Below are 23,654 nucleotides of genomic sequence, written 5' to 3'. Positions count from 1 at the left end.
TGATGTAGTTGTGATGTATACATCATTAAGCTGCAATCCTCTGTCTTACACTACCCAAAATAAACAAACAAATAAATAAATAAATCTGATACCTGCAGGGTCCCCACTAGCCTGGTCCCGCCCACCTAGATGTTCTTTCAGGGAGATCTAGTCTGGAATACCAAAGTTCATAACGGTTTCCCTCAGACAAGAAAAATGTCAGGCCTATCAGCGACGAGAGGGGAAGATTAAACGGAAACTTGTTGTGATAAACAGAACCAGCAACACCTGCAAACTTTGAATGAGTTTGGATTTTTCCAGGTTAGGTCCCCACGGCCCTGGAAATAAACAAAATTTATTCCATTTTAAAAACAAGGGAAAGTCATGAAATTCAGTGTGTTTTTTGAAAGTTTTGGAAAAATCATGGCACTTCCACGTAGATATAATGAAATTGTTATTGTGCTCTCCCAGGATCGTATTTTGATCTGTACATTTCTGTAGTGTGATGCAGTTTTTTGTACTTTAATTCACATAGTTCTAACCTATCCAAAAAGGAACAGAAAAGGTCGTTTAATTTCCTTCAGTATTAAAGCCTAAACTAGAATGAAGTGTGCAATTCTGTGTACCAGATTGTGAAAATAATGAACATATTAAGAGTTCTTTACAAGTTATGAAAAAGTCTTGAAATGTCAATGAAATATAGGTGGGAACCTGTACCTGGCTTTCAAGATAACTCAAAAGTAAACCTGTATTCAAGCCAATATTATTATATTATCATCAAAATAGTCAAAGTTGATACTTCAGAGAGATTATGTTTTGTAGATGTGTGTTTACCTGTAAAATCAATAAAATCCTTTTAAAAAGAGAGATGTGATTTGCTCACTATCATTGGGAAGATGACAGAGATTGATATGTGGCATTTCATCTTCATGGTATTTTATACATTTTACTTAATCAGGCCAACCTGTCTTGCAAGCAGCAGGATGTGAGCTGGAGAAGGACTGCCATCTACTAAAGTGCACATAGTTTCTAAAGTATTTTCAAGGACCACAATTACGCACGCCAGTCGATGGAGTTTTGCTCTGATGATAGATAGATGATAGATAAGTTCAGTTCAGACAAATAAGGCAGGCAGCCTTCCATCGGCTCTCGAACAGAACCTTGCGTGGATGCTGATCGTGACGTCACGTGTGTGCCTGCGCTCTGGCAAGCAATTGGTCCAAGGATGCGCTGAACACACGGCCGCTATTGCTGCCTGTGCATAGTGTCCAAGGAACAGACACTCAAACAATAATTCGCCATCCCCCTATTCCAAGACAGCAACATCATCACCAAAACTGTACAAGGAGTCGTTGACGGAGGATTCATTCGCGGGCTGATTAAACCGGAAGAAGGCAGCGATATTTCTTTTGAGTGTTCACTTTTTAATCCTTTGATGTGCACTGGTCTTGAGTTGTTTACCTTTTTCGTAGTTTTTGTCGTGCATCATATCACGCAAGGCTAAGCTATAAAAGCATCTTTAGCTTGGAGGACGCCACGGCGGATTTAATCTGAAGAATACAACTACGAGCCAATACTCTGAAAGGTTTCAAGTGACGGGAGAGCGGTAATGAACACATTTCACTCAATGGATTTTTATATTTAGAGCTAGATGTGACGCTCCCCCCGGCCACCACCAAGCTAAGACTGGGGAAGGCTCTGGCACATGCACCGCATGGCTTTTCATTTTACAGTGACTAATAGGGCATAACTATTACGACATCACAAAGTCGACACACAGAATCTAACCATTTCAGCTGCGTCTTTGGCTCACGACGAGTGCTTTGTCGCCGGCGGTTGTGGAAGAACACGATTTGAACTCCAGCCGTTGTGAAAATGATGGCTGGTGGAGCTGTTCAACATAACGGGATATTCACGAATCCTCACCACCACAGTCAACCGCCCCACATGGAGTCGGATCCTCCTGATTCCCGAAAAAGACCACTAGAAACCACCACGGAGGAGGCGAGCAGCACCAAGCGCACAAATACAGGGGGTAAGACCGTCCATAATGTTTGGTTACGCAGTGGACTGCATAGTGCAAAAGTATTGTGCGTGTGCGCTGTCGCGGCTGGGCCTTGTTTGGCAATAGGCTAGTCTACGCTGCATATTACTTTCTTAGCAATGATGACAGTTGTGGACATGCAAATACGATAATATAGTTGGCGCATACTCGACGACAGGGGTTCAGACTCTTTGTAACAATTATTAAGGCTCTTTCAAGGCTTTTGTTATAACACAGCGTGCTGGTATTTTTTGTGATATGTTTATCAAGTAACACAGTGTACTTAAAATAACTTATGTGATTCTTTTGTATATTTGTCGATATACACTACGTTGCTTGCCTAGCGTAGTAGGCTACCAACTTGGGCTACTTATCTACAACATCTGGCGATTTTAGCATTAAGTCAAACAATAGTATAGCTAACCATTAAAATCGCAACATTGCATCTGTCTAGCGTGACCCCTCTAACCCCGCGATTTGACAGTATGTGGGGGTCTCGGTTTAATTGTCTGCCATGTGCGGGTAGGCGTGCCTAATTGAGCGTAAAATGAATGGAACCAAAAAGGCGCCTGCTCTGCCCCGAGAAATCCATTGAAATTCAGGGGCAACCATAAAAAGAACAGGCCAGATTAGTGGCTTTCTCCTTTTCTTGCCACTTTCCCAGCTAAAAAAGGGGTAAAAGGGTCCCTAATACGTTGTGATGGTGACAAGAGACCAACTGTTTTTTTGTATATCCCTACCCGTTTGCTGGCGGTTATGGCTTCTGTAATATTCTGACTAAAAAAGAGCGCATGCAATGGTAAGAGATAAAAATCAAACACGGGAAATTTAGATTCGCACTGTAACCTGACTCAGTTTGACCTCGCTTTCCGTAGCTGTTGGCCAGTTGACCTCATTTGAACTTTGGGATGCAACATAGTAATATTTAGCATGGTCAATTGGTCATTTGTTTTATGGAAAGCAGTGTTGCAGGCCCCGACCCTATTGCGAGAAAACATCACATCTTGAGGATTTATGGAGTTTACTTTGGATAAACAAACAGAAACGTGGGTGGCGTCTTATTTGGCGCATACCAGCTGCAACATGCCTCTGCTATTTGTCTTGTAGCCTAGTGGCAACGGAACTCCGTGAGATCCCCAAAACCATAGTATTGGTTACCACCATGCCCCGCTTTTAAACTGCTAACCACACGCCTCCCTGCTAGCTGATATTGCAGTAGCAAGGAGACACGTGTTGAATGTTTTCCATGATTTATGGAAAGCTATTGAGCTGAGAAAGTTGGTGATGAGAGCGCCTGGAATTCGATTAAGACGATTTATGTATTTTCTCTCTCTCCCTCTGTTATGACTCACGCTAACAACTGCGGCTTAAATGAAAACAAAAATGCTGGGGGACTTTCAGATGAACAAATTGTAGCATTAATTGTAAGCATAGCAAAATACACTTATGACTATGAGTAGCCTGTGTAGGATACGTTTAGCATTGCAGTAGCCTATTAATATCACGTATTCCACTGTGGTCATAACAGTGCACTCTTTCATAATTGTTAGGCCTACTTTGAAAAGTGCTGTGACTCCCTTCTACCAATAGAAACTTAGAGTTGTATTAGTGCGGACTAAAGTGTAATAATAAGATTTTATGACAACAATATAAATATTTGTATTTCTATTCTATGAAGTTTATATGACAGACTGAAATGTAGTATTTGACTGTGCTATATATCTAATCATTAATTTGTTCGAACATTACTTGTTATGTGTTAGAATTATATAATTAATGTCAAAGGCTAAGTTCTATTCTTAAGATACAGGTTTCACAATTGTGTAGCCTTTACATCATGCATAATATAGGAGTACATTTGAAGATTCAATATCTTTATTATTTTGTTGTGTCATGGCTGTCATAAATGTCCTGTGACTTAATGCATGCAAATCTTTTCAAAATTTGCTTTAGATATTCAGCATGTGTTTGTATGTAAGCCTGTAGAGGGTGTGTGTTTGCATTAGTAGGCCTACAACAGATATGTGAGGAGGACACAATGTAGGTTTGTGTTTGGTAGCTTTTGTAAGTTCACATGGCGTTGCATGGTGAGAAGGCGGGGGAGAATGAAAATGCCGTAGAGTGTGTGTTGATGTTTTTTCATATGCTGATGGATTTGGTCACAGGTGTGTGTGTGTGTGTGTGTGTGTGTGTGTGTGTGTGTGTGTGTGTGTGTGTTGAGAGAAGGACACAGGTGCCCTTGTGGAGTGGAGTTGACGTGAGTCGACTATGAATTTGCCAGGTGGCGGGTAGGGGAGGGGTCCCTATAGAGACAGAGAGAGAGAGAGAGAGAGAGAGAGAGAGAGAGAGAGAGAGAGAGATGGAGGAGGAGGAGGATCCAGCCTTACAGAATGTCCAGCCGATGCACTGGACGTGATTGGCTTCTCTGATCAGAATGCATCCTAGTGGCTCACAGATGCCTCAGTAATCAGGGAAAGGAGAGGCACGCCGGCTTTGCATTTCCTTTGCTGAGGCACTGAATTAGGCAAATATGCAAATGAACAAATAAATAGATAAATGATCACTAAATAAATAAACAAGCAAGCACATGCAGAAAGAAAAACGCATATTTGTTGAGACAACTGAAAATCACCAAGATGTGAAGTGAATATGAATGATGATATAATATACTCAAGCCAAGCTTATGCTGCCCCTCCCCCCTGTCCTCACTATGTACCACCACCACACATACGCCAATTTGTGTGTCCACCGCCCTCTCTATAGGATTTATAGGCAGTGATTTACTGTGGCCGACCCCCATAGAGACTATGCGGCAGCGCTTCGCCATTCTGCCATTTTCCGAGAGGCGAAAAAGCGAATAGGAGCCGCATTCACAAACATGGCCGTCTGAGCTTTTCTCTTTCTCTCCCTCTCTCTTTCTCTCTTTCTCTATCTTTTCATTTCCTCCTCATCCATTTTTTTCCCCTCACCTTGCAGCTCCGTTTCGTCCACAATACACGCAAGGTCACTGTTCTTTTGTCTTTCGTCATTCCTTTCTCTCTCTCTCTTTCTCTGTCCCGCACCATACGCTATACGTCCATTACTATCTCTTCATATTTTACTCAATTGTGATCGGGGTGTTTCTATAGCGTCTTTATAGTGCTGCGTCAAAGGAGTGCGTGGCGGTGGGGGTGAGAGGAGTTGGTGGCAGTAGAGAAGAAAGCCCTGTTTCTCTTTCTCTTTTTGGAGGGGGGGGGGATTGGAGAGGAGATGGGGGGGGGGGGTAGGGGGGGGGGGGGTGTATCACAGAGAGGACGGGGGTGGGGTGGATGAGATGGGGTGGGGTGGGGGGGGCGGGCGGTGGGTGATTGGACACGCTAGGTGCCTCTCTCCTCACTGCACAATGCAGCACAGGGCCAGGGCTGGCGATGAATATGGATGAGAGGCAGTGGAGAGAGAGAGAGAGGGAGAGAGGAGCAGAGAGAAGGAGAGACCGAGAGCGCACAACGAGAGAGATAGAGAGAGGGAGCGGGCAAGAGAAAGAGAGAGAGAGGGAAGGGTGATGCAGTGAAGGAAGAACCTCAGTCCAGCGCAAGGAGCTGAACAATGCACAGCGTCTCTCCCTCAACTATCCAACAGCAGAGGTATTAGCATCTTCATACAATCTCAGCGCGAGCAGGCGAGAGAGTGGGAGCAGGCAATAGAGAGAGAGATAGAGAGAGAGAGAGAGAGAGAAGGGGGCCTCTGATTGCGGAGCATGGAAGGGATGCTGTGCTGACGTTCGCCGCCAGAACCCCCTCCCCTACCCCCCCAATCCCCAACAACCTCCCCCCTCCCCCTTTCCCTCCCCTTTGCCGCCCCCCGAAAAATTTTTCGGAGACACAGAAACCCCGGGAAAGGAAAAAAAGAGGGTCGACTGGGCGCCGCAACCGTTCGCATTCCTCGACGCCCGCCGGCGTACCTATGCTCTCTGTCCTGTCGTCAAGGTGCGTTTTCCAGCATCAGCGCTCGCCTTTGCCACTTTGATGGCCATCTGACGCGGAGAGGAAGCAGACCCCAGCGAGAAGAGCAGAATGGGTAAGAGAGAAATCTGCCCCCCTCTTCAATCCCAACCTCCAACCAACCCTCCCACCCCCCTCCCAAACCTCCGCGAAACCCACAACCCGCTCCCCCTTTGCTTGCTCTTTTGTTGACTTGTTGAATCCAATTAGATGGTTTTGTCTCTGGGACTGACGCCTGTTGTCATTTTCGCCCTCCAATCCTGTAATTTCGGTCTATTTTCCCCTTGTTCCCATCATCATTTTGTTCATCATTGTGTGTGTGTGTGCACGCGCTTGTGCTTTTCACTCCCTCGTCCTTGCGGTGTCTCTTAGGGGGCAGGCTAACCCTTTTCAAATGCAGAGGCATTTGGGTGACTGTTGGGGCTTCGTGGTGATGGTCACAATACAATCAAGCGGGGCTATTCAGAGTCTCATTGCAATGTTAACCACCCCCTATCTCCCTTGCCGACCCCCCCCCCCCCCCCATTCCTCTCACTCATGCCCATGGTGTGACAGTGTTAAACTCCCTTGTGTTGGTGGGAGCGTGCGCATTGGTTATCTGTGTACGTGTGTGAGTGAGTGAACGTATGTACGTTTATCACTGGATCATGGGTTTAAGCCCACAAGTGTTTGGCGCAGCTTAACCCTGCCACGTTCTGCTGGGCTCTCCCCCTTGGTGATTAGGATAGCAACAGATTGTCCTATTTACTCTAGTACGCCACACGATAGAACCTGTTACTCATTCTGCCTGTGAGTTTGCGCACCGCATGTCAAATTAGTGACAGAAAACACTGCCGCAGGAAGGGAGGGAGTGAGATAGAGAGGGAGAGAGAGCAAGGAGAGAGAGGGGAAAAAAAGAGAAGAGCAGAGAGAAAAAAGGGAGGAAAAATTACAGTGAACATGGCTGCCATCTCTCCGTTGTAGCAAAAGAAGTGTTACAAAAGGGGAGGGATAAGACTGTGGCCTCCAGTCAGTTTGCTTTCTGTGCTGACAACAGGTATGCCTCACATACAGATGCGCACACACGCTCCACTCACACACATACACCCACACACACACACACACACGCACACGCACACGCACACACACACACTGTTTCCAACAGCCCATACAAAAATGTCTTCTTTAGCTTGTATCATCGTGGTAACAATTGCCTCTTGTCATGACAACCCTCCCTATGTTCCCAGTAGCTATAGAACGCTAGCTGAAGAAGGGTTCTTTGGAATGAGGGGGTTGGGAGACCAAGAACAAGAGAAAGCCCTACTGACCTCAGCTGTGACAAGATGACATAAGTTTCACCCTCATCACCAAGGTCATGGTATCACATCGGCGGCTTTCCCTCTCATTTCCTCACTCTCCCTCTCTCCCCCGGCCTTGCTGCTCTGGGTACCAGATAAGGGGAGGAATAAGGAATGGCTTCCTCACCCTCATAACGCCTATCAGACTTTGATTGCAACAATGCAAGCCCATTTGGCGTGTTTTTCGCCCCTGCATCGTGTTCCCAGCGCTGGCCTCTCATGCCTTGTCTCTCCCTGATTTCTCCGCTTTCAATTCATCTCAGTCCTTCTCCTCGCCTCGTTCATCCTCGTCCTTTCAATGAATGATCCCCTTCTCCCTCACTCTCTCTCTCTCTCTCTCTCTCTCTCTCTCTCTCTCTCTCTCTCTCTCTCTTTCTTTCACCAGCCATTTTCTGATCATGCGCCAGTCTTCCTCTTCTCTGGTCTGTGATCATGTTGTCCATGTTGGGTGAGCCGCAGTAGTCTGTGCTCTTGCCCGTGGGATCAACCGTGCTTCTCCCTGCTATCATGCTGATCAGCTGCGTGCCCATCCATGCGTAGAGCCTCAGCTAACTGGCCGGCCGGTCGAACAAACAGTTTTCAGTTTGTCTATTTGTCCTTTCTTTTAGCTGTGTAGCTTAGTGTATCCTTCAGTAACCCCCCCCCCCCCCCCCCCAAACACTCCCACCCCCCCTACACACTCATACATACACGCACACACACATGTCCTTCACGTAGCTGTGGCCGCAAGGTCCAAATGACATGGCGGCGTTAGCCATCAGTCATCGTGAGGGGGGCGCGAGGCAGTGGCAAAGGCACAGAGCGAGCAAGCGAGCAGGCAGGCAGCCGCTTCGCCAGCGGTGCACTGGTGGAGTGACGTCACCCCAATGCACCGCGTTTACCTGCAGTGTTCAGGTAGCTGGGTGCTGGGCTATCGTCCGGTTTCGGCCGCGCAAAAATGGAGGGTGAGGTTGAGCTGCGTACCCTCTATCATTATGACCACAAACACACCCACGACCACCCTTTCGTGCTCTCGTGCTCCCGTCTGAAGCCCCAAGGGACTCCCTCAACAGTGTCAGCCTGGTGGTCAGCACGACCTTAATCTCAGTCCACTCTGTGGATCTCCAGGTAGAGGTTAGGCTTGCCATGTCTTTGGTGTGTATGAGGTGAAATATATATGTGTATATATATATATATATATATATATATGTGCACCTATGTGTGTGGAGTGTGTGTGAGAGAGTAAGCATATGGAGTATGCAATGGGAGAGAAAGGGAGATCGACTGGAAAGACAGGAAACCATGGTGGCGTGATTTAACATACAGATCACGTAGAGGTACTGACACACACGCACACACGCTCGCACACACTGGCACACATGTTGAGACATATTTTCGTGTAATATTTTCACTAGACTTGCTTAAAGGTCTTCTTGGGAAAATTAGGAAATTCTAATGAATGAAAAAAAAATCAGAAAATTCCAAGGTAGTCTGTGCGCATTTTCTTACATGTAGAAAAACACTGTGCATTTGGAATATTTAAATGTAGTGTTATGAGTATGCTCGAGAATATAAGGTGTGTTAGTCATTGCAGTGGTCTAGGAATCTGCGGCGGTTTAAAATTAACATGGTGACCTATGATAGTTCCTCTTTGTGTGTGTGTGTGTGTGTGTGTGTGTGTGTTCCTGGTGCATTTCTGAAGGTGCAGTGGGCATGTGTGCCCCCCATGACCCTGAGCATGTGTGTGTGTGTGTGTGTGTGTGTGTGTGTGTCAAGTAGAGGAGGATGTATTTGTTGGTGGGGGGTCTGCTTTCTCACATTAGGGGGTGAATGACAAACTCACACACACATACCTCTGGTGTGGATTACATCTGTCAGCTTCAGTCAGGATATGCGGGGCTTGATTACTTTTGCCTGATCGCTCTGGTCTCATTTTCATTTGCTTGGATTAACAAGCCCTTCTCTGATGTTAAGTGCCCTTGTCTTGGTGGGAACATCTATCTCCGGCACCAGGGAAAAAAATAAAACGAGAGAAACGGTGCATTTGTTGGAGTGACAGAGTGCTGGAACACGACCAGCAACAAGAAGCCGAGAAAGAGAAGAAAGGAATCAGGGAATCTGAGAGACAGTGCGCTCGTGCCAAACCAACCCCTCAACACCACCACCTCCACCACCACCACCACCACCTCCCCACCTACTTAGCCTCACCCTCCTCCTCTCTGCCTCTTGCTCCCCCCTCCGACCTCACACATTGCGGAGATAGTAGCTGGGTTTGGAGAAGACCTGGCCTTGACCTGCTATGCATTCAGCTGGTCTAGGCCAGATCTGGGCCAGAGTTGTCCCAAAGGGGGCCCCACCTGCTATGTAGGTGGTTACCCCTTTACTGCTCCACTGCATTCTCTTCTCCATCTGTAACATCGTAATGATCTCCTTTGGCGCTCCTCTCGCCTTCTCCTGGGTTAACCAGCATCCTCCCTGGGTTACCATCTCTCCAATCATCACTGGCCTCTCGCCATTGCCCCAGCAAAGCTGTATCTACAGTCAGGTTTTGAAACAGGTCACATTACAGTGGTGAGATGAGGTCAGGTGATGATATATAGAGCTCTCCACCATCTTGTGGGGCGGGAAGGTGTAGCAGAGTTGTGCAGACTGCACAGGTGCTGGGAAAGGTTGGTGAGATCCCTTCCACATGCCAAACAGATCAAGTGCCTTTTGAAGAGCTGATTCTTTTAGGGCTTGTCAAAGAGGTCTGTCCTGGTCTCTTGGCTCGCTGCTTTGCTTGTCGGCCATTTTTATCAACTCTATAACTGGCAAGAAAGAAGATGTCATTAAACTGAAAATGATATATAAAACTTTGAGTTGAGCAGTTTTGAGCAGTATTTGAGTAGTAGCAAACCACAGGTTGATTAGACATATGATATAGATATTATTTTGTACCCCAGCTGCATTCAGTAATTCAGGTATATCAATTATTTTTACATCATATAAACATATTAAGTTGTAGTTTGAGTGAGAATACATCACAACGTGTTACAACACCTGGTCACATTTTGGCTTACATAATCAAACCTCCTCCTTCAAACACTCCTTGCTCTTATATTAATAAATGATTAGCACGAGAGCAAATTAAATGACATAGCCATGAGCTAAGAAACAGAGTCCTGTAAATTAATGTGATGTAACCACAAAGTATTTAATTTTCAATGTTTTGTCGCCCGCAGGACTTTCTAGATCATTCTCAGTGACAGAACCTCGCACCTCAGAGGACTGTGTTACTGAGTGCTATCATGGTGATGATGGGGGTGAACCGCTGTTACAGTTGTGGGTTTTTTCTCAGAGCCTGTACAGCAGTTATGCAAAAATGTGTTATCTTGAGTGTGGGGCATGTGCAGAGTATCCTGCCGAGGGAGTTAAATGTGGTTCTCCAGCACACAGTGACGGATGCCCCAGAGGCATAGTTGTATAGGAAGAAGAGAGAGAGAGAGAGACAGACGGAGAGTTGAGTCAATGAGAGTGAGTAAGGGTGAGATTTACAGAACAAAAACATGTAGACATGTTCAAAAGTAAAGGCCCAAAATGTACAAGCAAACAGGATTTTTTATTTTATTTTTAAATGCTATGGTCAGCTCCACAACATAATGTCAGCAAGAAAGTAAATGTAATGCACTTGTAGTTCATTTACATTTTCCTTGGGCTGATGGGACATGAAAATCTTTGCTACCATAGCAGTTACGTTAGAGCACCAAGGAGCTTTGTCACAGGGAAACGAACAAATAAAAGGAAAAAAAAGAAAGAATGAAAGGGAGAAAGAGAGACTACGTCACTCCCTGGCAAGTGTCTCCCATACAAATCTGCGGGATCAGCCTCCCATATGGTCGTGCGAGTTACACACACACACTGGACCGCAGTCAAGTCCTCGGCTCCCCGAAAGGCTCCAGCTTCTGTTGCACCAACACAGCCTGGTTTCACAGGCCGTCGTTCTGAGCCCTCGGCTCCTTGTCCTGAGCCGCGAGGCTGCTGGGGAATTAGCCCAGCGCTGGTGGCTACATGGCTCGGGTCTCTTGGTGAAGTCTCGTGTACCCGACTTGTTAGGCGAGGGATTGGGCTTGGCATGACGAACATGATAAAACTCCGAGATATGGCAAAGTTAAAATTAGACTGCTGCGAAAAAAAGCAGGTCAGTTTTTCTGCGCTCAGGGAAAAATCTGGGACAGAATGTGTCACCCAAAACGCCCGAGAAGGAGAGAGAGAGAAAAAAAGAAAACTGGGACTGGCGATTATGGAGAGTCACCTGTGAAAACGTAAGGACAGGTATACGGGGGAGATCGAGAGAGAGAGAAAGAGAGCAAGATAGAGATGGAGTAGACTCATTTTTCACAAATAGAACTAGCTGTCTGCTCTGTTTGCAGTGGCCTCAGGGGTCTTCATATGTGAATGTCAGGAGCTCTGTAAAGCATTCATGATGTATTAAACAGAATTAAGCTCTCTTGTCCCTGTTGCCTACTACCCAGTCTAATTAGGTCACCATGACAGAAAAGTAATGCATTGGGCATCATCTATTTATTGAGTACCACAGAACACCAACATTGAACACCATTTTTGCATTTAACAGCATCTGTGATGAAGCCTTTCATGGAAAAACACATCAGGAAAAGCACATTAGTAGCAAAATTTTGCATCAATGATCTAATATCTCTCTCAACTGAGTGATCGGTACAGAGGCTGTGAAAAATAAGGCCGGAAAGGTTCTGAACATCTTGATGTTTCCAATCATTTGCAAACACTTTCTGTTAATCTGAATAGGCTGTTTTGTACTAGACTTTTCATGTTGAAACACTTACCTACATTTTGGTAAAAAAGATTCCAAATAAATGAATATAAAGCATGTTGCCACATAGTCTAGCACAAAAATCCGAAAAGCAGCACAATATTTTAACATCGACATGGCAAAATCTTCTAGACATTAATAGACTGAATTGCTAAACCTAAGAGAGTTAATCCATTGCCTTCTCTGTAATAACAAAAAACTAAAAAAAAAAAGAGATTAGAGCTGGCTATCGCTGTGTTCTGTGTTGTTTCCTTAGATGAGATACGAACGTACAGATCATCGCACTCTTTCACACTGCCTCTCCTTGAAGTACCACAATGCCAAAACGGCATTTGCAATTACCCCCAAACGAATGAGGGAGCAGGCCATTTTAATCGAGTTAATAAATCACTGGGTTACACCTGCGTATGTGGAGCCTCTGCAGTGATGGATAAAAGCACCTTGGCAGAAGTGTGAGGACTTGCCCATCCTGAGAAATGTGATCCGTAAAGCACAAAGAGAGTCGAAGCACAAACTACAGCATAAAGGAGACTTGACATGCAATTAACTGATATCACCTGATTTTGAGGCTTTTTGCGCTATGTCTTGTTTTTTTTTGTTTTTTTTTTGTTTTTTTGTGATTGTAATTGTCATGCATGTGCAATGCAGCATTTGTGGCGCTGATGTGAACCTATAAACAATGTCTCACTGTTTCAGGCCTTGTCATTATGGGATGCGTCGTCATGAGGCTCGGCCATGAGTCACACCAGGTTGACTTTTTGTTTCCTTCATGTCCTTCATTCCTCATTTTTTTGCAGAGGAGGGCGAGTACTTCTTGAAAGTGCTGATCCCCAGCTATGCAGCCGGATCCATCATCGGCAAGGGAGGCCAGACCATCGTCCAGCTGCAGAAGGAGACAGGGGCCACTATCAAGCTGTCCAAATCCAAAGACTTCTACCCAGGTAGGCCCATTCAGCATTGTGGTTTGTAGACCTGGTTTGGTTTTGCTGGGTTTAAAAGATTACTTTTGCTCTGTTGTTGCTAATATGATTTGATTGTGCTCAGTATGCAAGGTAATGGGGTAATTTTATGGTGAAATTGTATGTAAATCTTATGGCGACCAGTGTCATAGAGTAATGCCTGAATGCTCACCAAAATACAGGGTGTCGCTGCACTGAGGAAATGACCTTGAAATAAAACTGAAGGTCATTTGCTATTATAAGATTGTGTGAAAAAATGATACATTTAAGGACAGCTATATTTACATTTTGTCACTATGAAATACCTAAGCTCTTTCTGAATGCCAATGACTAAACACCCATATGTAAATTCATGCAATCTGAGAGACTATTTTTTGTTTTGCTTGACTTTTTGCTGATGTGCTATATCACCATCAAGACAACTCAGCAGTATGGTGGAATTGGTTCAGTCTATTTGAATGTTTGTGCCTGTTGCTGATCTGCTCAGAATATATCCTGGAATGTTGAAAAGAATACCCTGACAAAACATATATCCACCATGAACAATCTGCAAAAAAGGCCATCTAGACATAATCCAAGTGTGTATGATACACACTCCAAGCACAGTCATAGTTTGTGTGAATTATGGAACCATTGGTTTCATAGTATGAAATTCTTTCATTATGGTGGGGGATATTTATTGACAACAGACTCACTTCCGCATGAGTGATAGCAAATCCATGGCTCCTCGTTTTCTTTTTGGATACTGTGGTTGCATCTACCCCATCATCAGTCACCAATAAATAAGACTGATTTAGCCTGAGCCCGGCTCATCTAAATCAAGGCGATGGGATTGATCTTGGAGGTGAGGGAAAAAACGAATATCGAAGAATTGTTCATTTCTAGAAATACTCTCTTCATGACAAAACCTAACTAGGAGAGCTGAGAGCTTTTGCCCCCTAATACTAATAAGTCTTGCACTGAGGGATTTTTTTTTTTTTATCTTGTTCTTCCTTATTTAATGTCATGTTATATCAGTTGATGAGCTGTACAGGAGCAGAACCGTATCTGTCTCTAATATGGCTGGGGTGTGAGCCGCTAGGTGAGGACAGATGAGAGGGTGTGCCATCTAACATTTATTTTACATTAATGATAATGCCTCATCATTAAGAGACTATCCTCCTTTTTTGAACAAATTGACCACTGGATGTGAGCACATCTTCCTGCATCAGCTGTTAGCCGGCATGGGGAGTTCACAGACAGGGTGAGCAGGTGCTTTTACAGGCCAGCCTTGACATTCCTTCTGAACTTTCTAGAGTGAGACTTGGTGTCCTTGAGCCTCCCCAAAAAACAACTCCAAAGAAAGTAGTGGACTGTTTCGTCCCTCTTGGCTGAAAGTGTCTGTCATTTGCTGAGACTGCAAATTGCCCAGGTGTCCACATCCTCCATTTGCTCTTGCCAAACTATCTAACCCCCCTGCATATGTCCTGTCCTCCCCTCTCCCATCCCAGCCCAATGCCTCTGCAGCCACCAAACGTATGGACCAGGAGAATGCCATTCAGCCATAGTGCCCTTGGGAACTCAGGGATTGGTTTTAGTCCACTCTTAACAGCCAGTGTAGACCTAATACCTCATATCCAAAATATATATGTGAGATCTCTAAAAATGAATACTTACCTATGACTAAAGAGCCTCAAATAAGAGGAGTGATTTGTTTTTAACAACGCACATTTGTAATTTTAAATCCTTAAGAAAATAATTTCACTCAGGGGAGACATGTCTTTCCCTTCAATGCGCTGCTGTTGCTGCTGCTTGTGTTGTAGGTCATAGCTGCTGTTTGAGAGCTGCTAACAGACAGAGTACAGAGGAGAGGAAAATCCTGTGGGGACTCTCTCTCTCTTTCTCTTTCTCTCTCTCTCTCTCTCTCTCTCTCTCTTTCTCTCTCTCGCTCTCTCTCTCTCTCTTTCTCTCTCTCTCTCTCTCTGTTTGTGTGTGTGAGTGATGTTTTTAAAGAAGAGAACACCCTTGGGATTGTGTGTGTAAGTGAGTTCACGCCTGCGTTCTGGGGAGTGTTGGAGTCTTGTGTGTACAGTGTGTGTGTGTGTGTGTGTGTGTGTGTGTGTGTGTGTGTGTGTGTGTGTGTGTGTGTGTGCGCATGCGCGCATGTGAGATATGTCTGTGTGTGTGTGTGTGTGTGTAAGAGAGAATGTGTGTGTGTGAGAGAGAGAGATAGACAGAGAGAGAGTATGAAGTGCAGACTGTGAAGTGTTGAATAGCTCTGTCCTCATTCATGTGCGGCATTCATTGAAACACTCCTCTGATTTGCTCTTCTTAGGACACCTCAAGACCACCTGCTCCAAGCCCCCACCCCTCTCTTTCTCTCTCCCTCCCTCTCTCCTGTTCTCTCTCTCTCACAGGCTGCAAGGCACACTTAAATCGGCACATAATCATACTGTCTGCCCCTCTCTTTCTCTGTCTTTATCACTCTATCTACCTCCATCCAACTAAACTTGCTGCCCTGCTATCCTTTTGTCTATCCCGATTCCTCTGTGGCCTATCCCCTTCTTTCTTCTCTATTTTGTCTCTGTTTGCCTCTGTGCTGCAGTTAAAAAAACCAATCCATATAGTCAATATATCTGATTTATAGCTAGGTGGCATAGACAGTGTGAATTTAATAGGTTTTATGATTTATAATGAGTCATAATCGCAATGCAGTCCTAAATGCTTGCGTGCCTAATTCAAATTTTACGCATAGTATTAATATCACTATTATTAGAATTCCTGCTTTCATCACTAATGTCAGTAAAACCTTTACTGTCATTCTTAATACTACTTGCACTGCTAGATTCAATACAACTATTAACACCACGGCCTGTCAAACTAAGACATTCCTCCTTAACACTGCCCTTACCACTGGTGTTAGTAATAGTGTTACTACTACAGGAAATCCAGCACTGATTTGCAGCCAGTGACGGTTGCTGTTAGCCTATTGCAGCAGAAGGAATCAGTGCTGTCATCACCAGCCCATCATTATCAGTATCACTGCAGTGTGCTGCATTCCCACTCTAGACTGCTATCAGTCATGAAACACAGCCTGTGGCAGAACACACACACACACACACACACACACACACACACACACACACATACACACACCAATGTTGCTTCAGGCTCTTAGTACGGCGATTGGTTGTGTGTAGTCTACCTAAACTACTGCTGCTACTTGTGATAATGGGGAATACTATTAATAAGTACAGCTGTGAAAAAAGAGCCATCTCTCCATGATGTTGTTTGTCTTCCAAGGTGTTGAAAGTAAAGCTTTTGGAGCTGGCCAGGATCAGGAGAACACTATAAAAAGAATCCCCGTTCAGCCCAGTGTCTTTTGTAAAGCCTTTCTTTGGCTGTTACATTGTACACACACACACACACACACACACACACACACACACACACACACACACACACACACACACACACACACACACACACACACACACACACACACACACACACACACACACACACACACATGCACACAGATGCACAGAGAGAATTACATTTCACACTCTATCTTGCCCTGTCTTGCCCCCACACACACACACACACACACACACACACACATGTACATTTTTGATGACACAGCTCAGATCCTGCAAGGGTTATGAAGCCTTCAGTAGTCATTCTAACATCATATTGTACACACACACATACACACATGCACACACTGTAAACCATACTAAAGCAATGGACATTTAGAGCACTATTTGACCTAAAACAATACAGCCAGCGAGTCCTATTCCATTCCTTTCCATTGCCCTCCCCCCACATTTCATTATTTCACTACAGGGTTACACACACAAGTATCACACATGCACATAGTGGTGCATTGACTCCTCTCTGATGGACATAGCCTGAATGTCGACAGGTGCTTATAGGACAGATGTGTGACATCCAATCCTGTGAGAAAAGAAGATGATGACATCACAGTAAAGGAACACAAATGGCCGAGCCAGAGGCCTGTTGCTCAGAAACAAATGACACCACCTCTGCCAGCTGGCCTCTCTCTTATTCTCTTTCTCACATACACACACACACACACACACACACACACACACACACATTCTCTCTCTCTCTCCCTCTCTCTCTCTCTCTCTCTATATATATATATATATATATATATATATATATATATATATATATATATATATATATTAGGGCTGTCAAAATAACTGATTAATTTTGATTAATTAATTTGAGAAAAAATAACTGATTAAAAAAATGAGTGCAGATTAATCGATTCCGTAATGACCTTTGACCCCGATCATTGATTGGAACATTTACTCTTTAAAAAACGGCCTGATGGTGTTCATAAAAAATAAAGTGTTGAAAATAAAGTCCTCTGCAATGTCTGCAGCAAGGAATTTGCATATCACCGGAGTTCATCAACTCTATAGTCGCACATCAATGCAAAGAAATAAGTGTTGACATTGAGGGGAGTGTTAATTTATTTTCATTGTGTTCCCTAGGTTATATCTGTGGCCTGAAATGCCTTGTATGTGAAAAAAAAAACTTCTTCCCGAAGCACTTTTGAATTTATTTCCTCAGCATATTAGGTCATATCATAGATTATTATGGCCATTATTTGAACAGTGAAAATAATAATAAAAGAGTTTTTGAACTTTAATGTCACTAATGCTGATTATTCAATGATTCATTTGAATTTAAATATGTAAAATACTTTCACAGCAAAAAATATATATGCGATTAATTTAGATTAATTAATCACAGAGTATGTAATTAATTAGATTAATTTTTTTAATCGATTGACAGCCCTAATATATATATATGTATATATATATATATCTTAACCACTTTTGCTGCAACCCAGCCATGAGAGAAAGTCAGCCTTTTCCATATTAAATTATACTACTGGGCCATTGTGCTGCTGGTTCTTGATCATTTTATCCATTTGTGTCCATTGTTGTCCACCAAATGAGAATCCACCATTCAGATAATGTGGCTGCCAAACATAGTAACATAGTGTGTTTGTTTATGCGTGTGTGTGTGTGTGTGTACAATGAGAACTGTTAGAGTCTGTGTGTGTGTGTACAATGAGAACTGTGAGAGTCTGTTGGTGTGTGTGTGTATGTGTGTGTGTGTGTGTGTGTGTGTGTGCAATGAGAACTGTGAGAGTCTGTTGATGTGTGTGTGTGTGTGTGTGTGTGTGTGTGTGTGTGTGTGTGTGTGTGTGTGTGTGTGTGTGTGTGTAAGATGGCTGAGATGATTTAGAAGGGGCCATTGTGCCCAAATATTATAATTACATGCTTTCATAACAGTGTCATACATAGCTAGTCATCTTGTTCTGCAACTGTGCTGTGAATCAAGTGTGGGCAAAGAAAGCCCTAAATCTCAAAGAACCTCTGAACAGTGATGACAGAAATAATTCTAATCATCCCCTACATATAACTGTGTGAATATTACTGATAGCTTTTGAAGTGACTCAATAAATTACTGTGTACTATGAAAACTGTGAGAGTCTGTTTGTGTGTGTGTGTGTGTGTGTGTGTGTGTGTGTGTGCGCGTGTGTGCTCTTTTTCCCATTTAGTCATGCTGTGTGTTTACTGAACTGTTTGACATGATCCTGAAAATGAAATATGAAATGGCCATATGCCTGACGTTCATGTTCATTCTTGCTCATGCACACACACAGGCACAACAGAGCGCGTCTGTCTGATCCAGGGGACGGTCGAGGCCCTGAATGGAGTGCACAACTTCATCGCCGAGAAGGTGAGAGAGATGCCCCAGAATGCACAGAAGCCAGAGCCTGTCAGCATCCTGCAACCCCAGACCACCGTCAACCCAGACCGCGTCAAACAGGTAAGGCTCAAACCCAAAAGGACATCCCTACAATGATATTAACTGGTTAGCCATTGTTTAATACAAAGGGTACTATCCAGGTAGTCAGTGCAAGTTTGTTAATTGGTAGTAAAGCCCATTTAAACACACATACACACACACACAAACAAACACACACACACACACACACACACACACACACACACACACACACACACACACACACACACACACACACACACACACACACACACACACACACTAGTAAACAGTACAACGAAACAAGAGAAAATTTCATTGTCCAATGTCCCATTGGCTCAGAGTGATGTCAAGCTCTCAATATAATGGCTCCAGGCTTCCTAGCTAGCCTACACAAGAGTACTTACAGTAATTTCCTGTGTATTAGCCACATTATGTATGCCACAGGACAGTGTTTTATGCAAATAAAAAAAAACGGTAACACTTTACTTGACAGTATTGACATAAGGGTGACATGACACTGTCATGAACACATGACACTGTCATGACACATGAACCCTAATCCTAACCCTAACTCTAACCCTAACCTTAACCCTAACCCTAAACTTGTTATGTCAAAAACCGAATGTCACTTAATGACAGAAGCATTATGTCATAAACGTTTATGACTTGTTTATGACACGTTCATGACATTGTCATGTCACTCTTATGTTGATACTGTCAAGTAAAGTATAACCAAAGAAACAAAACCATATTAATACCATATTAGCTGCCCCCGTGTATTAACCTCATAGCTGAAGAAATCATGTTTCTTGTTATGAATTATCTCAAATACAGTCTAAATATTATTGAAGTGTGGGGAGTGAAACAGTAGTCTACTTGAAGAAATGTAAATATCTGACATTAATTACTTAAATATCTGACATTAATTAATGTGACATTTAATGTGTATTTGTGTGTTTTGCCTGTAAATTAGTTTTATCTGCACTACTAGATACAACCTTACATTGTGATACCGTTACAATGATAATTTGAACATTATTGTGGATTACCTTAAGTGTTCTGACACTTTTATAGTTTCATTATTGATCATTTCTTTCCTCTAAAATATTAGTTCCACAAGAAAAGGTCTGTTGCTATGCAACAGGGTAACAGTATATTATTAGCACTGAAACAAATGCTCTTAGTATGCATGATAGGCTAACCTTGTTACAAACCTGTGCTGTTATGAGGTGTAAATGCACAGTTACAGCAACTTAAAGTAATCAGATTATATGATTGGAGCTGTCATAAAATACTATGGAATTGATTCTATTGGTTTGATTGGGTACATAAGTGAAATGACTGGCTCGTCTGTTAATCTGTTCTCTACTTCTCTTTTGAGGTACTGCTGAGTAGAATGAATAAAACAGTAACTAGACAATAAATTAACGAAAACCAGTGTTTGAATGAAAGAGCAAAGCACCTGTCAACTAAAAGTGAGCTCCTAGGAATTGATATAGTTGTCTCACTGCTATTCCTAAAAGGGAGATCGCTGTAGTGAAACCCTTTGAAATGCATAGTTAATGTGACTGGGCTCCCTAGTAGTAATAGTAGTAAAAGTGGTCAGACAATCACTAGACCATATTCAGCTTAGCAGACCTTCCTTCAGCACATCAGTCTATTAACAGGCCTTGGCCCTGGTGGTTCCCCGTGGACCAAAACCTTCTGTGGGGCAGGAAAATGTGAGGGCACGCAGTTATTTTTATCTTCCATGTCCCAGGCCGAGAGAGAGAGGCGAAAGAGAGAGAGAGAGGGAGAAAGAGAGAGAGGGAGAGAGCGAGAGAGAAAACTAAAGGGAGAACTGAAGGCAGCTGCTGCATAAGCCTAGGGATCAACAAATGGCTGAGTTAAGCACGAGCTGTGGAGTGAGGCTAAAGTCAGAGAGATACTCTGACTCTGGGAGATACTATACTGAACAGTGTCTCCATTCCAACCTCAGTGCATCAGCATTTCTGTCATTGCTGTGTTCTAATCTCCCACTGTCCCTGCCCTCTGTTTTTCACCTCTGCTCCTTTTTTTCCAACCTTCTCCCTAAACTCCAACGAGTGTTTATCCCTGTCTGTTGTTCTTTTTCTTTTTTTTTTGTGCAGGCCAAACTGATTGTGCCTAACAGCACCGCGGGGCTGATCATTGGTAAGGGTGGCGCCACAGTGAAGGCTGTGATGGAGCAGTCCGGCGCCTGGGTGCAGCTTTCCCAGAAGCCCGAGGGCATCAACCTGCAGGAGCGCGTGGTGACGGTCAGCGGCGAGCCGGAGCAGAACCGCAAGGCGGTGGAGATCATCGTGCAGAAGATCCAGGAGGACCCACAGAGCAGCAGCTGCCTCAACATCAGCTACTCCAACGTGACGGGCCCCGTGGCCAACTCCAACCCCACCGGCTCCCCGTACGCCAACACGGCCGACGTGCTGCCCAACGCGGCGGCTGCCGCCACTGCCTCCACGCTCCTGGGCCAGGCCAGCCTCGCCAGCATGGGCGGCTTCCCCACGGCCATGTCCAGCTTCTCCGGCAACGACCTTCTGGCCATCACCTCGGCCCTGAATACTCTGGCCAGCTACGGCTACAACACCAACACCCTGGGCCTCGGCCTCAACCCCGCCGCTGCGTCCGGCGTCCTGGCGGCAGTGGCTGCCAGCGCCAACCCCGCCGCCGCGGCCGCAGCTAACCTGCTAGCCTCCTACGCTAGCGAGGCCTCAGGCGGCGGCCATCCTGCACCCACCCTGGGGGGCTTCTCCCTGGGCTCTCTGGCCGCCGCTACTGGGGCGTCCAACGGCTACCTGAATCCATCCTCCCCCCTGGTTGCATCGTCCCTGCTGGGCACCGAGAAGCTAACGGAGGGCGGCAAGGAAGTGGTGGAGATCGCCGTGCCGGAGAACCTAGTTGGCGCCATCCTGGGTAAGGGCGGCAAAACACTGGTGGAGTATCAGGAGCTGACGGGAGCGCGGATCCAGATCTCCAAAAAGGGGGAGTTCATCCCCGGCACCCGCAACCGGAAAGTAACCATCACGGGATCGCCCGCGGCAACACAGGCAGCCCAGTATCTCATCAGCCAGCGAATCACGTACGAGCAAGGCGTCCGCGCCACCAACCCACAGAAGGTGGGCTAAAGCGAGACATGACGAGGGGAAGGAGGACAACCTGAGGGACACAGAGAGGATCCAGAGTGAGACAAGTCATTTGATATTAGTTCAGTGGACAGGTATTTAAATATGGGGCAATTGCAATGGGTAAGCTTCTCACTTTAGTAAACAAAAAAGGACTCATTAAGTATAGTGAGTGAAGCAAATATGAGTAAAGGTGGGGTGGGGTGGGGGGGTTGAATGTTTGATATGTGAATATGCTTTTCTGACTGAAAGCGACCTTTTGTTTCATTTTTAAAGTGGCGTTGAGTCCTCTGAGTTGTGTTAGTTTAAACATTTGGTCCCCTGTCACATTGCAGGACCGAGGCGCAAGACCACCAGATTTTATCCTCCAATATACACACCACCAAACAGGAAAAATATTTTTTTCTGTTTCAGTCTTTCTGCTACTTTTTGACAGTTACCATTATGTTTCAGGTACTTAGCTCCTCTCTCTGTCTTGGGGCAAACATAGGCCACAGTCTTCAGCTGGTCACAGGTTCTGCTTTCAGCCTTGTCGATATATTATTACCTTCAGCATCTTCGGTGCATTCAACCGTATATGGCGCAGTTTGTGTTGTTTACAAGGTTGAGGGATGGCGTGGAAATGAAGCGTTCAAAGTGACTCTGATTGCTTCGCTAATATCAGAATGTCCCCCTCGTGTACACGGACACTACTCGTTTCAAGTTAACGTAATTAAGTGATTTTTATTGGGTCATTGAGAAAACATACGCTATCATTTGCTTGACGGTATGGTCTTACAGCATATGCTTTTTAGATTTACTTAAAATAACCTGTGTTGTCAGGTTGACATGAATGTAAAGACTTACTGTTATTTTTTTTTCTATGTAAGAGGATCAAATGTTGTGTTGGTGTGTAACATAGAGGTTAAATGTAAACTCAGACACTACTGGTCAGAGACTGTGTATGAGGTCACGGGTCCGATGTTCAATGGCAAGGACAGGAATGTAATCACACACACAGACACACACAGGACACACAGACACACACAGACACATACACATACACAAACACACACACACACACACACACACACACACACACACAAACACACACACACACACACACACACACACACACACACACACACAAACACACACACACACACACACACACACACACACATATGCTCAAAAGCATACTCAAAAACAAAAGTAAAGACAGTATACTCAGAAAACAAAACACATAGCTTAGTTGCTGGATCCAAATTTTGGTGCTACTTACTCATATTGACTCATAGATAGAAGTAGGGACTACACTGACACACATGTTTTCGGTGAATGTGATCACCCGTTCCAAGATTTTCAGTGAAATGGAGGGGGAAAAATCGTCAACATCTGTTGTGACTGACTCTGTTCAGACTTTGAGGACACCAGCGAGATGAACCTTCACACTTTAATCTTCAGCAATTTAACCTAGGCCTACTAACAATTTAATCTGCTGTGCTCCTGTGTGTCGCTGCAAACGCACTCATATGACCCAAACCCGACATGTCCAGACCGTCTCTGAAAACAAAACTTGCTCTCCAATGGTAGTGAAAGTTTTTCTTTGTGT

General features: G+C 44.5%; 1 protein-coding gene across 1 annotated transcript; it reads left to right on the top strand.

Moving 5' to 3' along the window:
- Nucleotides 1-1,798: 1,798 nt before the first annotated feature.
- nova1 (NOVA alternative splicing regulator 1) lies at nt 1,799-22,066 on the top strand. Its single transcript, XM_076274369.1, has 4 exons — nt 1,799-2,014; nt 12,945-13,088; nt 18,796-18,962; nt 21,053-22,066. The coding sequence occupies exons 1-4, from the start codon at nt 1,855-1,857 to the stop codon at nt 22,064-22,066; spliced, it is 1,485 nt and encodes a 494-aa protein (XP_076130484.1). The 5' UTR covers nt 1,799-1,854.
- Nucleotides 22,067-23,654: the final 1,588 nt, after the last annotated feature.

The sequence above is a fragment of the Alosa pseudoharengus genome, unplaced genomic scaffold (assembly GCF_046254945.1).
Source record: "Alosa pseudoharengus isolate Yale_2024_CS ecotype anadromous, Long Island Sound unplaced genomic scaffold, YU_APseudo_1.1 YU_APseudo_1.1_scf_8, whole genome shotgun sequence".
Classification (NCBI taxonomy): Eukaryota; Metazoa; Chordata; class Actinopteri; order Clupeiformes; family Clupeidae; genus Alosa; species Alosa pseudoharengus.
The sequence above is the reverse complement of the archived record's forward strand: the minus strand, read 5'-3'. Positions and strand labels throughout refer to the sequence as shown.